Genomic DNA, 14,577 nt, shown 5'->3' with positions numbered 1-14,577 from the left:
CAAATTTCTTTTTCCATGAAGAATCATGCCAAGAATAATGAGAGTCTCAAAGAAGTAGGATATTAATTTTAGAAGAGACAAGTCCAGGAACACTCAACGTGGGTCCACAGAGGGCTCTGTTTGCAAGTGGTGGGAAGATACGTGGATTTTTCTGGACTCACTAGTTCAAAGCTTTACCAGCTTCTCAAGGCTGTTTCCACTCAGAAAAGTTAAAACCACTGGGCTAGTCAAACCTTTTCATTGAATACATAAGAAAACTTGTTCCTAAAGAAGGCAAGAAACTTGCTCAGAGCCATCCAGTTCACTGGAGCCCATGCATTGCTGTCCATTTACCACTGGCCAGGCCACTGTCCTTAAGCACTTTGTGTGCAGCCCCTTATTCAGTCTTCACCATGACCCTGATGAGGCAGCTACAGTTTTTACTCCTCCCATACAGATGAGCACCCTGGGTCCAGAGGCAGTAACTTACTAGTAATGATGTCGCCTCATCTCCAGTGTATTTTCACTACCCCATGGTGTCCTAGGCAAAAATAAAACCCTCAGCTCTGTGACCATGAGCCTGCCACAGCCCCCACATGGCCATTCTTTTCTTAATTAATCATTCTTTCCTTTTATATATTCCCCCAGATACTAGTTTATACTTGTTCCTGCCAAAGAAACTTTCCAATTGCAATGCAGCTGACTTTGCCTGGCCCTTGTGCCAGCCAGAGCTCCCTCTGCTGGCAGCGCCTCTACAGGCAGCAGTTGGGTGAGAATAAGTGGGCTTTTTTAAGGTGAAGCCATTCCTTGGAACCCTCAGGAGAGTGTTATGTGCTGCAAGTCTTTTCAAGCTTAGCAGGACATAGCCGCATTTGAAATCCCAGTACTTTGTTCATTTATTCAACAATATTAATTTGTTCTGTCTCTATGATGTTTCATTGTTAGTAATCTTTCTAACTTAAAAAATTCATGCATGCTATAAAAAAAAGAAAATGGATATGTTTGAAACTATTGATCCCTTTGGCTTTACCATAGTATCTTTGCCCAATGAAAACAACCTTGTTTTCAGTTTATTGGTGTATTTTTCCCCAAATAGCCCATGCATGTACAAACATAGCATATACAAGCATATGTGTATATATCCCTTTTTTAAAAAAGAGAGCACGATAGGAAGTAACTGTATTCATACTGTTCTGCACTTTGCTTGAAACATCAGTCGATTTGGATATTAGTCCATATCAGTCCATATTGGCTTCCCTCCTGTTTTCATAGCTGCATAATATTCCATTGTATGGATGCTTCATAATACATTTAGGTTGTTTCCTGTCTTTAGCTGGATAAACAATGCTTCATTAAATAATCTTCAATTTATTTCTTTGCACATATGTGTGTGTATGTATAGGATAAATGTCAAAAAATATTTTGCTATATGAAATTTGAATTTTGATAGATACTGCCAAATTGTCCCCTAAAGAGTAGTATACAGCAACTTATACTTCTACAAAAGGTGTGAGAGTGACTATTTCCCCACATGCCTACAGTGCAAAATTATCAAATTTTTATGCAATGAATGTGATTATCAGCCCACTGTGTTCTGTTGTTTGTGCTCCACACAGAAATAGTGACAGGCAAAAATTCCTAACCTCAAAAAACTTAAAGGATATAGACATAAAAACTAGAACTTACAGTACAGTGTGGTTGAGGACACCTGGGAAGCACATAGCAAGGGGACACAGTGAACTCTGAGAGGCTCCATATCTTTCCAGCATGCAGACACAGAGATAGGGAGAGATCAGCCAGTTAAAGTTTTAGGGTGAAACAGTCCCCTTACAGAACCTGCTTCCATGTCCAGGCAACTAAGAGAAGATGGGGCTGGCTGGCACAGCTTACTGCATGGGGTGGGTTGTGTTCCCACATCAGCCTCACCACATCAAAGCCCGGCACACATGGGCCTCGGCTGAGATGACAAAGTGCTTGATTAGCAGCCTGGAATGTCCAGATGAGGTGTCTGGACTGTGCGAGGCTTATGTGCACCCGAAAGGACCCTAATAATTCAGCAAGGTTGACACATACAAAGGAATTGTCGACCTGTCAGGAGGGTGGGGATAAAGATGGAGGAGAAATGCAGTGACCTCATCTCCCCCATCCACCCAGTAAGGAGGTCTCCCCAGGGAGCCACCATGTGGCGGAAGAAGCCTTTGTAGAGAGGCCAGCAATGAGCGGAGGCCATTTGCATTGGAGAACGGACACCATATTGCCCGTGGGAAACATGCCCAGAACCCATATGGTGGGAGGCCTGTTAACGAGCTCCGGGTGCCCAGAGCGACACTCCCATTTACATTGCCAAACAGGCAGGAGCAGAAGGAGGCCCAGGGCTTGGCCTGCTGCCGTTCAGGCCCTAGCTGGGGCTCCTACTATCTGCCCCTCCTCTTCCTTGCTTCCCAGCACATCATCCCCACCTCACCTCTCAGGCCACATGAGCTCAGGAGAGAGGGTCAGCTTCCCTGGGATCAGCAGTCCCTCCTCTCCATCTCTCCAAGGCTCCACTCTCAGGATATGGAAGGTGAAACGGGTGACATAGGGATAGCATTCCCTCTCTCTTTCTTTTTAATTCTCACCTGAGGATATGTTTTTTAACTTTGGAGAGAGAGGAGGGGACAGATAGAGATAGAAAGAGAGACATCAATGTGAAAGAGAAACATCAATTGGTTGCTTCCCGTATGTGCCCCAACTGAACTGGGGATAGAAGTTTTGGTGTATGGGTGGATGCTCCCCCAACTGAGCCAGCCAGCCAGAGTGGGACAGCATTCTCTGGAGGAAGGGAGAGGTCTCTACCACCCAAGGACACCCTGACTCCTCATTTACTTCTAGCCTCATACAGCATATCAAAGTTCACTAGTGATGGTTAAGTAAATTTATACATTTAATGATAGAATTTTAACTAAATTAACCTTCACAAAATGAATAAATGGCCTTAAAAATTACTATAGAAGAGCTCTGATTTGAAGATAGTGCTAATATTGCAAGCCTGGCAAACAACACAAAAATGGTGGAGCTGACCCCAGTGCTGCTCACAGGAGTTCTGCCACCCTCCCATGAGACAAAGGCAATCCAGTGTAATCAGACAGGGTCAGGTAGCAGTCAAGATGCTACAAAATTATTTACAAGAATATTTAAAAAACAGATTTACATCCAGTATCATTAATGATTAGTCTAGCCATAAATATATGTGGTATGATACAGCTCATAAGAGAGCAAAGCCACCACAATTAGCGAGATTCTTAAAATACAGTTTTTTATCTTTAGCCCATCTTTTAACATTTCTATATTTGTATATGTTTTGTGATATATGTAATTAATGTTAAAACAAAGTAAACACATAAATATAAAATATATCTAAGGATATATTTTATAGATATTTACATATAGGCATATCTTGTTTTATTTCAGTTCACGGATAATGCATTTTTTTTTTTAACAAATTGAAGGTTTCTGGCAACCCTGCATCAAGCAAATCTACCAGTGCCATTTTCCAACAGGTTCATGTGATGGTTACCATTTTTTAGCAATAAAGTATTTTATAATTAAGGTATGTACACTTTTTTAGACATAATGCTATTATACACTTAATAGACTGTAGTACAGTGTAAACATAACTTTTAGATACAAAGAGAAACCAGATCTTTGTGTGACTCACTTTATTATGATACTTGCTTTATTGCTGTGGTCTAAAACTGAACCCATAATATCTCTGAAGTCTGCCTGTATTTATATTGATAGTGAGATGGTTATAGATACTAAGCTAATTGCTCAAAAACATTTTACTGATGCCAGTCTCTTATGTTTCAATCATGTCATAAGACATTGAGAAGACTCTAGTTTTGTCTTTAGTAAAAATATACAAATTTTCTTTCATCAGAGAGAGGAGATTTAATGGGAAAACAAAGGAAGGGTCGGGCTTGAATCGGAAAAGGTGAAAAATCAGGACAAGTACAGCACATGAAAATGGTTGACTTTGCTTTTATGCCACGCACAGTCTTTTCCTCCTCTCCAAGCTCTTGATCCACAATCACCCAGGAGACCATATGCTTCTGCCCACCATACATGGATCAAGCTTACATGATGGCAGTGAAGCTGAGGCAGAATCTGGAAGACCTGAGTGCCCACCCAGAGACTCTGAGCCCCTCCCATCCCTGTCCAGAAGTGAAAGAAGCCCAGGAAAAGAGCCTACACCTGGAGAAAATAGGTGCTTTGAAAATAAAGCCAAAGCAACAGGCAATAAGCCAAGCCATGCTGCCATCACAAAAGCAAATCTCAACAAGCCCAGCTTTTGCTGTACCTGTATTTAGTTTGCGTGCCCATGGTTTAAGGGATTTTCCAAATACCGCTCCTCCTGAGTGCACATTTCCCAGGTCCCATGTGGCTTCTAAGAGCTCCTTCATCTCAAAGGCAGAGTGGATTTACCGAATTCTCCTCTCACAGCCTCTGAGGCAATGGGAACAGATGCAGAAGTCCCAAATCAGAACGCCGTCTCTGAAGCACCCTGATAGAAAGCAGCCTTCAAGAGCTGGCCTTCTTCAATTGTGTGTGCTTCGTCTGGGCCAGGACAGAGTTGCTGCTGAGTGATAAGATGAAAAGTGTGGGTGAAATTGGGTTGAGATGGGTGACTGTCAGCAAGTCCCTTCCCTTCTCTAAATGACACATCAAATAAGGTCATCAAATAAGGTCCCTCTCATCTTCTCCTGCAGCCTCTGAGGGATTTTTTCCTCCTGAAGTGGTGAAAGGATTCTACCCAAATGGAAAAGAGTGGATTAGAAGTGCCCTCTTGTATGTAAAGATGTTTCTTCCTTTCATACCTCCATCTTCTCTTATGAAGAGAACGATGGTTGGAGAACATTCCCTGTGCTGGGTTACTGTAATACTTCTGAACTTTGGAAAAGTGCAAAGCAGGATCACAGAAACCACAATTCTCCCTTTTATAGAATTGGCCAGAAAGAGAGAGAAGGGGCAGACAATACCATTTCTATTCTCAGGTCTGGCTACTTGGCAGAAGAAGCCTCATTTGGTAGGTGGAGCCTTGGATTTGAAACTAACACCCAAGATTCCAGTTCATGTAACTTCCTTCCATCTGGCTATGTGACCTGGCAATCCACTCTACTTCTCAGCAGCAAAGGCTCTCATCTACAAAAACATACCCATTACAGTGTTTCTATTTCCTGGCTAAAATAGTCATCTTTTTTTCCCAACAGGTTATTCTCCATCCCACCCCAAACAGCCCCAAACAGTCAGAGTGGCACAAAATGGCAGTCTCCAAAAACTGCCCCGATCAAGACCTCAAAATCAAACTTGCTGTCCGAATGGATAAACCTCAAAACATGAAGCACTCTGGGTAAGTGTTTCCTCTCTGAGTGGCAACTCTGGGCACAACTCCATTTATTTATTAATATTTTTTAAAATAGAAAAACTGATATTCAGTGAATTGCATGCAAAGAAATACAAAGGACTCATGCAAGGTTGTTAAAATACTTTTTTTTAATTTGAAGAATTTTCTTAAACTTTTTAAAAATTTTTATTTATTTATTTTTAGAGAGGGAAGGGAGGGAGAGAAAGAGAGAGAAAGAGAAACATCAATGTGCGGTTGCTGGGGGTTATGGCCTACAACCCAGGCATGTACCCTGGCTGGGAATCGAACCTGTGATGCGTTGGTTCGCAGCCCATGCTCAATCCACTGAGCTACGCCAGCCAGGGCTTATTAAAATACTTTGATATTTACAGTCATCCTTCAGTATCCATGGAAAATTGGGTCCTGGACCCCCCACAGAGACAGTGGCATAGTTTTTTCATGTAACCTAGGTACATCCTCCCATATACTTTAAATTATTTCTAGATTACTTATAATCCCTAATACAATGTAAGTGCTAGGTGAGTAGTTGTTACACTGTATTGTGTAAGGAATAATAATATTGTTTAGAGAGGAAAAAAGTCTGTACATGTTCAGTACAGACTCAATCATCTAGGCCTAACTACATGGTACACATCAGCAACAATATACCATTTTTAGAATATTTTTTATCATAGTTAGTTGAATCCTAGAACACAGCACTCATGGATACAGAGGGCCAGCTGTACTACAAGCTTCCTCAATTCTTAGGGCCACTGTATTTGCATGCATGCTGTCAAGATAGAATAATTTTCTTCTTCTGTAATAGGGTTTCCAGTGCTATTCAATACCTTACTAGAAGCATTCTGGCTGTTCCTCATTTAGGAGGTTTTATTGGCTTCATATTCCTTTTCAAAGGCATTCAGATCTTTCAGACTCTATGAATCACTCTCTTGCACCTTCATTAACAACCACATACAGGAGGTGTGAGCAGTTGCCACAGGCAACCTTCAATCAACTCACATTGAATTAGTTTTAATGTGTAGTGTAGCATTTAAATAAATGACAAAAAATAGAAAATGTATGATCAATATCAGCTTCTTAAGATTTGAGAATGACCAATTAAATTATTTCATGTAGGATAAAAAGAATAGGTAAAATAGTTTTATTTCATAGATCAAATCAATTATTTTTACAGAAAATGTATATCAATAACTGGGTATATGCTGAGTGATGGCCTATTAAACAAAATTGCTTAGACCCCACTATCTAGACACTGTGATCACTTAGGGAGGAGTTATGCCAGATAATTCTGAATAGGGGAAGCCTGTGATCAACAGAAATGCCTTGTTAATTTGGGGGGGGATGGTATATGTGTTTATGAGAGGCTTTAAAGTGGAAAAACTGACATGAAAACTGAGATTGGTTCTATACTAGTGGTTTGGGGGATTCAGAAACCCAATACCAGAGCCTAACTGCTGATTCAGACAGATGGAAACAGAAGCCCGTGAGAGGTCCAGGGAGAGTAATAAGGACCGGAAGCACAGGCCCAGCAGATGGCCAGACCACAGCATCATGCAGATGGAGAGTAAAGAACAGATCCCCAGCCTTGGTCAGAGCTTTGTAGAGCAAAGATAGATTCCCACTAGTCAGGGCAACTGGAGTTCTCAGGCCTGGGGAACTGTGGAAGAAGCAAAGGTCAGTCATGAGCTGTGGACCCAACACTGACCCTGAGCTCTAGCTTGGATCTGGAAAATTTACATGGCATTGTGTTGAGGCCAAAGTTTTCCCACAGCATAAGATGGGACTATGGCAAAGCACTTATGCTCATGGCCATGGGAAGGCTGTGGGGCATAAACCAGGCCCTTGCTACACACTCAGTCCTTTTTCAACCATCCAGCTTCTTCTCAATTAAATTAGTGTCTCATGGAAATGTTCATGAAATATTTCTAAGGTCAGCTTTTCCTCCTTCTTATACTCCTGGCGTACATGCCAAAAATGGTAAATGAGAATTCTCCCTCGTAGCTCTTCCCCTGCAAGGTAGACATCCTAGTTTCAAGACAAATGGCTGGAGAATTCTGTTAGGTTTGTGTAGCACAAAGGAAAAGATTCTACATCTTTAGTAAGACACTGGCTCACAGAGGGAGACAGAGAGAAGTGAGGAAGTCAGGGCAGACCAATGAGAGAACAAAAATATGAATGCATGTGTCTGTCCTCAAAACTGCTTTTCAACGCTTCCTTGAAAGGATTAGCAGCACAATCCACATTCTAGGTCCCTCGGAAGCCCTTACACTAGGAGTTTCACAAATACTGTCTCATTTCAGCCCCATGGCAAACATTGGCATAGGTGTTATTTTCCCCATTAGATCAATTCCCACATTCTCTTCATTTACTCTGTTGGAAATTGAACTAACTAATCTGGATTTTGTAACTTTTCTGTTGAATTATTTGTAAAATTATTAACATATTTCAGGTACCTTGACCCTACATATTGAAGAAAAATGTGTAGGTCAATTCTGACATGTTCCATAGCTTCTTAATATGACTTGGCTGCCATTTTAAAACTAGCCCCACCAGAAAACACAGCAAGAGGGCTGAGCGTAGTGGACAGTGGGCACCTCAGCATGAGGCTATCACACCCAGAGCGGCCTAGCCCAGGCTGAACAGCCTTAGTGGCACAAGGGCTGATTCAGGGAAAATAGAAATATTTATGAACTACGTTTCATTTCATATAAACTTAAAATAGCTTTATTGAGCCCCATTATGTGTGTGGGCGGCAGGGGGGAATGATACAAACATCAGAGCCATGTCACTGCTTAGAAGATTAGGAACAGGAACTTTTTAAGAAGCATGGGCGAGGTTATAAATTATATTTACTTTAATGTGTATTAAAACGTAAAAGGAAACTCAGAATTACTCGTTGTTGGTGGACTGTGGTTCCTTGAATGAGCCACTGACCCATTCAGAATAACTTTGTTGAATAGAAAAAACATCAGTAAGAATATCAACCCTTGCTTTTTGGCTTTAAGACATTAGTATCTGGGCATATTTGAGAATTAGCAACTCTTCAGTGGCTTTTTAATTTTTACGTTTATACCCACATGACGTGTTAACTTCAGGAACTGTGTTCACTTACATTATCTCATTTCATCCCTGAAACTCCACTGATTTCCCAACTCATTTGGGCTAAAAGTCAAGGTTGTTACCAAGGCTACAAAGCCCTATGTGATGAGGACTTCACAGTTCTACCTGACCTTGATCACTGGTCCAGCCTTATTGGCCTCCTTGCTCTTCCCAAGACTCCAAGTGAACCTTCCACTGAGGACCTTGTCCCCGCTGTCTTCTTTGATTTGAATTCTCCTTCTCCCCCTTCTCCCCTGCCCAAATGTCCACATGACTCACCTTGATTTCTGCATGTCTCTGCACCTTATCAGAATGCCTTTCCTGGCCCACCTGTGTTCCCCCTCTCTTTCTTACTCTGCTTTATTTTTTGCTGGAGCAGTTATCATCTCACATATCATATATTTTGTTATCAATTTGTTGTCTGTCTTCCCCACTAGACTGTAAGTTCCTCGTCAGTGGGGACGTCTGTCTCCTTTGTTCAAGGTAGCAGCTATAGGCCCCGACTGTAGTAAAGTCCAATAAATTATTATGTTGCATAAATAAATGAATAAATGAATCACCAATTTACAAACAAGGAAACTGAGGCTCAAAGTTCTGAAAGGACTTACCCAAGTCACAGTAAACCTCAGAGCCAAGTCTAGAATTGTTTCAGTTCAACCTTAACTGCAGACCTGCCACTTACATTCAATGAACCACACAGTTCACCAGCCAGGAGTAACTCACAGCAATTCTAAATTTCCTTTTGTATTTTAACAAGTCTTAAAGGGGATACAGTTTATAAGTCTCAGCCATGCTTCTTAAAATCCCCTTTCCTCTTTCATTTTCTTAGCTGTGCCCCTGCTTAGGCTTCTTGATCTTCAAAACCATCACACTCCTCTCTCCTCCCTATAGGTCTCCAAGACACTTCACATATTAGTTGTGACTCTCAAATGAAACTACTTGAACTAGACTGACTGAATATGTTCAGTATTTCCTTTTATCTCTCTTATTGGCTCATTTTCCATAAATGTCAATTACATCTAGCTGGTTGATTAAGTCTTCTAAATCCTTACAGATTATCTATCAATTATTAATAGGGAAGTATTGAAATCTCTTACTATAACTGTGGGTTTGTTTGTTTTTCTTTATAGTTCTAACTATTTTTTCTTCAAATATTTTGAAGTGCTGTTCTCTGTTATAAGATGATTAAATATTTAAGATTATTATGTTTTCTTGATAAATAGACCCCTTTATCATTACAAAATTATCTTCTTTACCCCTGGAGCTACTCTTGGCCCTAAAAATTACTTTGCATGACAGTAGTAAATGTAGCCACTCCAAATTGTTCAAAAACTAATGTTAGCATCTTATATCCTTTTCCATTGTTGCTTTTTTAATCTATGATTCTAGAGTAAAAGTGCATTTCTTATAGGCAGCATAGATTTGGTTCTAGATTTTTAAATCTAACCTGAAACTCTGCCTTTTAGTGAGGATATTTATTTAGCCTAATTATATCTAATCTGATTATTGATATGGTTAGGTTTAAATTGAATTGCTGTTTGTTATCTTGCTATTTGTTTTCTGATTGTTCCATTTGATCTTTGTCTCCTTTTTCCTCTTTTTCTTCCTTCTTTTAAACTAATTAAATACTTTTATGATTATATTACATCTTCTTTATTCTATTATTATATAGAAATTCTGGTTAGGTCAATTGCCTAGCATATAACCCTTGACAATGCCACTTAATAGCTGAGGACAAGTTGCTTAACCTCTTGGGACATCATTTTGTTCAGCATAAAATGGAGGCAATGATAGTTTCCCTCTAGGGTTGTTGTGAGGATTAAACAAGTTAATAAATGTAAAACATTTATATACATGGTAAGAACTACAGCTACAGAGGAGTTGGTGGTGGTTTTCATCACCAGTGTTTATCACTTTCACCCATGTTTTGCACCTTTCCCCAGCCTACACTTCCTGCTGTGCTGTGGCAAGAAGTCTGGGACACTGGACCCTTGTTGCGCTCCTTGTTCTCTTTCAGTTCCTAGGGAAGGGAGAGAAGCCTCCTGGTGGAAATCATGTTTTTTTTCTCCCTGTGACTGCTCTTCTTAGAAAAAAATGTTATGAAAGATTTCTGGCAAAAAAGAAAAAAAAATCTGCACACAAAGAAAAAGTGCCTCCCTCTCCACCTCAACCAGAGCACCACCAACCCCTCATTTCTAGGCTCCTCGGTCACATCTGATTTTACAACCCCAAAGATCAAACCTCAGCATCCCTTGTATTCACATCCTTCTCAGCCATCTTTACCTCCTTGTAAGGTGCTCAGGGGCAGGCAATTCCAGCAAATGTCCTGAGGGGTCACATGCTCTTCTCCCCACCCTGGCTGCTCATCCCCCTGTGTCTTAAAAGAAGATACACAGTAAAAAAAATTCCACATGAATAGCCATCATGTGCACACTTAGTGCTAAGCACAGAAGGCACTTAATAAGCAAAGCTGAGGTACTACTTCATTTACATTTACAAACACCACATGAAGGAAGACTGACCCTTTTTTACCCACCCTGCATGCAGCCCTGACAAGTAGTCCCAGGGTAGAGGGATACTGAGGCCAGGGAGTCTTCCATGTATTTGACTGGGATTCCTGAGACTTAAGTTGAACCCAAGTGCATCTTCTTAATCTCTTTTTAGACATTTGTAGTTCACTCTGTACTCTCATATAATTAAAATAACCTCAAGGAATGATAGTGATGTCATTGGCATGGGTTTTACAAAAATGCTACAAGGATACACTATAGTCATGACACACAATATGACCTGGAGATCCAAACCCAGATATACAAGGTCTGTCCAGAAGGTATACAGCCATGTAATATGAAAAATAGAGGCACTTATTGAAGAAGATACAAGATACAAAAAACATTGTGCATAGGACAATGATGTCTCAGTCCCTTCACAGTATGCACCTTGGGACCTCACACAGTTCTCCCAGTCACCATCAACTGCCCCATTGTATTTTCCTGAATCTCATTGACAGCCTAAAATCTCTTCCCTTTCAAAGGTGATTTTAGTTTTGGGAAAAGCTGGAAGTCACAGGGTGCCAAATCTAGGCTTTGGCAGGGTTGGTGGGGGGGAGCTGAGTCACCTGGGTGATTTAATGTTTCATCAAAAATGAATGGGATGTGAAGCATGAGTGGGTGTGTTGTCATGATGAAGCTGCCAATCACCAGCTGCCCATAGCTAAGGTCTTCTGATTCACCCAAATAGTTTCCACAGAAGAATGTTTAAGCTTAATGCAAAATTTGATGCAGATTTGTTGCTCTGCTCACTCAGTCATTTTGAATGTGATGGCCACACAATACACATGCTCACTCAATGGTGTCTAATGCCCCCACTGACTAATACAGTGGAGTTGTCATTGTTCAGGCATGCACATTCCAGTCCACCCTCCTTGGCTGCCAGGTTACATCAATATCATGCAAACTGTTCTTGTTATATTAACAATGACTTAGTGTTGCAGGTTCAATTCCCAGTCAGGGCACATGCCTAGGTTGCAGGCCACAGCCCCCAGCAACTGCACATTGATGTGTGTGTGTGTCTCTCTCTTTCTCCCTCCCTTCCCTCTCTAAAAATAAATATATAAATAAATAAAATCTAAAAAAAAAACAAAACCAATGACTGGAATTCTTCTCGACAGAATTTGCATTACCTCACTTTATTTCCCAATGGATATGTGCCTAAAAACAGAATGTGAATTGAAATAAAGAACCCAAAAATGAATCCTCTGGAAAGCTGGTACTTACAGACTCTTTCTACTAGTACTATTATTTCTACTACTAGTACTACTATTACCAGTAGCAAGAATAACAACAAACAACATCGATGCCTAACATTTTCAAGAACTTACTATATACAAGTTACTGTGCTAAACACTTGAATGTATCATATCCACCAGTCCTCACAACAACTGAATGGAGTATATCCTTTGCTATCCCCATTTATATCTGAGGAAACTGAGGCACATAGCAACTAAGCCAAGGTACAATTAATGGCAATCTCAGAATTCTCACCTAGGTGTTCCCACTCTGAGTCTGAGATAAAACCATTAGGCTAGACTTCTGCTCACTACACTAGAATGCTGATTTATCTATTCATAAATCCAGATTTCCATATATCTGATGGCCTGAAGAGAGAGTTCAGGGCCATTCTTCTTTATGTTCCAAAGTGAAAATTCTGTCTGATTCTTGGTAAAGTGAGGATTTGGAAGTAGTCCTATTGGCTTTGATAGCAAGTGAAGCCAGTTTTAGACTTGAGCATTTAAAGGTATTGGAGTATGACCAGATCTCTCCTCACTTGGTCTAATAGAACCTGAAAAACCACGAGCCTCACTTCCTTGATCAATGCCAGTTCAACAAATAACTGCCTACCAGGTCAACAGGATAATTCATGAGTGAATTTGTAACATTGGTCTTGGAATCTTCAGACATCTTAGACCTGTACCTCCTTTTAATTTCACTCTTCTGTATAAAGATGAATTTTCATCAACAGAAGAGCCTTTTAGGAAAAGGGGAGGGGCTAAGGGAGGACTTTCTATGTTGATTTAAAACTTGTTCCCCATACCCTGACTGGTGTGCCTCAGATGGGTGCCATGTTGCAAAGCTAAAGGCCACCAGTTCAATTCCTGCTCAGGGCACATGCTTGGGTTGCAGGTTCGGTCCCTGATCAGGGCAACTGATTAATGTTTCTATTTCATGTCGATGTTTCTTTCCCTCCCTTTCTCCTTCCCTTCCCCACTCTCTAAAAATAAATAAATAAAATCTTCTTTAAAATCTTCCTTGGAAAAAATCTTTCCTGAAAAAAATCTGGATTTGTAGAATTATAACAAAAGAAAGTGAGGGAAGGTTTTCCTGAATGAAACTTGTCAAGATGTGAAAAAAATTGGTGGTTGTGAGATTTATCACTCCTTTTTTTTCTTTGTATGATACCTTTCAGGAGTTTCCCTACCCTATCTAAAAGACTTTTTTGGTACATGTACAAATTAAGTCACAATGTAGCATTTTCCAGGTGTTCCCTGGAATCAGTTAAGGAATCCATGTCAAGTCTGATTATGGGCCACAATTCCCTCTATCAGAGGAAGCAAACCTTGTCTTCCGTATCTTGTCCTTAACCACACAGTTCCAAAGTCTGCTTTCTGTTTCTGGGCCACGTGCATGTCCTTGTTTATGAACACCAAGCTTCACAGTAAAGTGTATTAAACAATTCACTCACTCAAGCATTAATGCAACTCTGGTCTTTTCCCTTTCCTTTAGGTATTTATGGGCCATTGGTAAGAATGTCTGGAAAAGATGGAAGAAAAGGTTTTTTGTATTGGTGCAGGTAACTCTTCAACTCTAATATCAGTCTTAAGAGCCATCAGTTTTAAAAAATTGGTAGGTTTAATGAATGTCTTTTAACTGAGGTAAACTTACCGTACATACATACAGGGCTCAAGCATTTAGCTCAATGAATTTTTACCTATTAGATATCCATGTAACCACCATCCAGAGGGATACAGAACATTTCCAGAATTCAGAGTGTTCCTGATGTTCCCTTTCTTATTTTTAGATCACTTTAAAATTTTAAAAATTAATACAGACTCATTATTTTTTAATTCTGACAACACAAAATTATATAAGATAAGTTGGAGAAGTGAACTCCTACCCAAGAGAGGAACCCAGGGATAGAATGAGCACATGCCTGTTTAGAGCAATCAGACACCAATGTTGTTTCAGAAGAATTTGCTGTTTCTAAAGGCACTAAGTTCCTCATTATGAGAAAATTCAAAATTTAGTTGGACTTTTTATGTTCATTTTATTGTTTGGTACGTTTGATATTTAATTACCTGTGGGGGAGCCTTCTTGATTCCTGGGCTTCCAAAAGTGTCAACTGAACTCCTATAACTATAGAGTTTACAATCTAGAACATATAACTATAACTATAATTGTATAACTATATAGAGCATATAACTATGGAGTTTACAGTCTCAAACACATAACTATAACTATAACTATAACTATAACTATAACTATGACTATAACTATAGTTATATAACTGTATGTAGAACATATAACTATAGAGTATAC

General features: G+C 40.0%; 1 protein-coding gene across 1 annotated transcript in view; it reads left to right on the top strand.

The window, feature by feature from the left end:
* CADPS (calcium dependent secretion activator) overlaps positions 1 to 14,577 on the top strand; it is a 478,898-nt gene that overhangs the window by 297,899 nt on the left and 166,422 nt on the right. Inside the window, 2 exon segments of the mRNA XM_036030984.1 lie at positions 5,229 to 5,368; positions 13,765 to 13,831. Coding sequence (XP_035886877.1) covers positions 5,229 to 5,368; positions 13,765 to 13,831 — 207 coding nt within the window.

The sequence above is a fragment of the Phyllostomus discolor genome, chromosome 7, assembly GCF_004126475.2.
Source record: "Phyllostomus discolor isolate MPI-MPIP mPhyDis1 chromosome 7, mPhyDis1.pri.v3, whole genome shotgun sequence".
Lineage (NCBI taxonomy): Eukaryota > Metazoa > Chordata > Mammalia > Chiroptera > Phyllostomidae > Phyllostomus > Phyllostomus discolor.
This window is presented reverse-complemented; position numbering and strand designations above follow the sequence as displayed.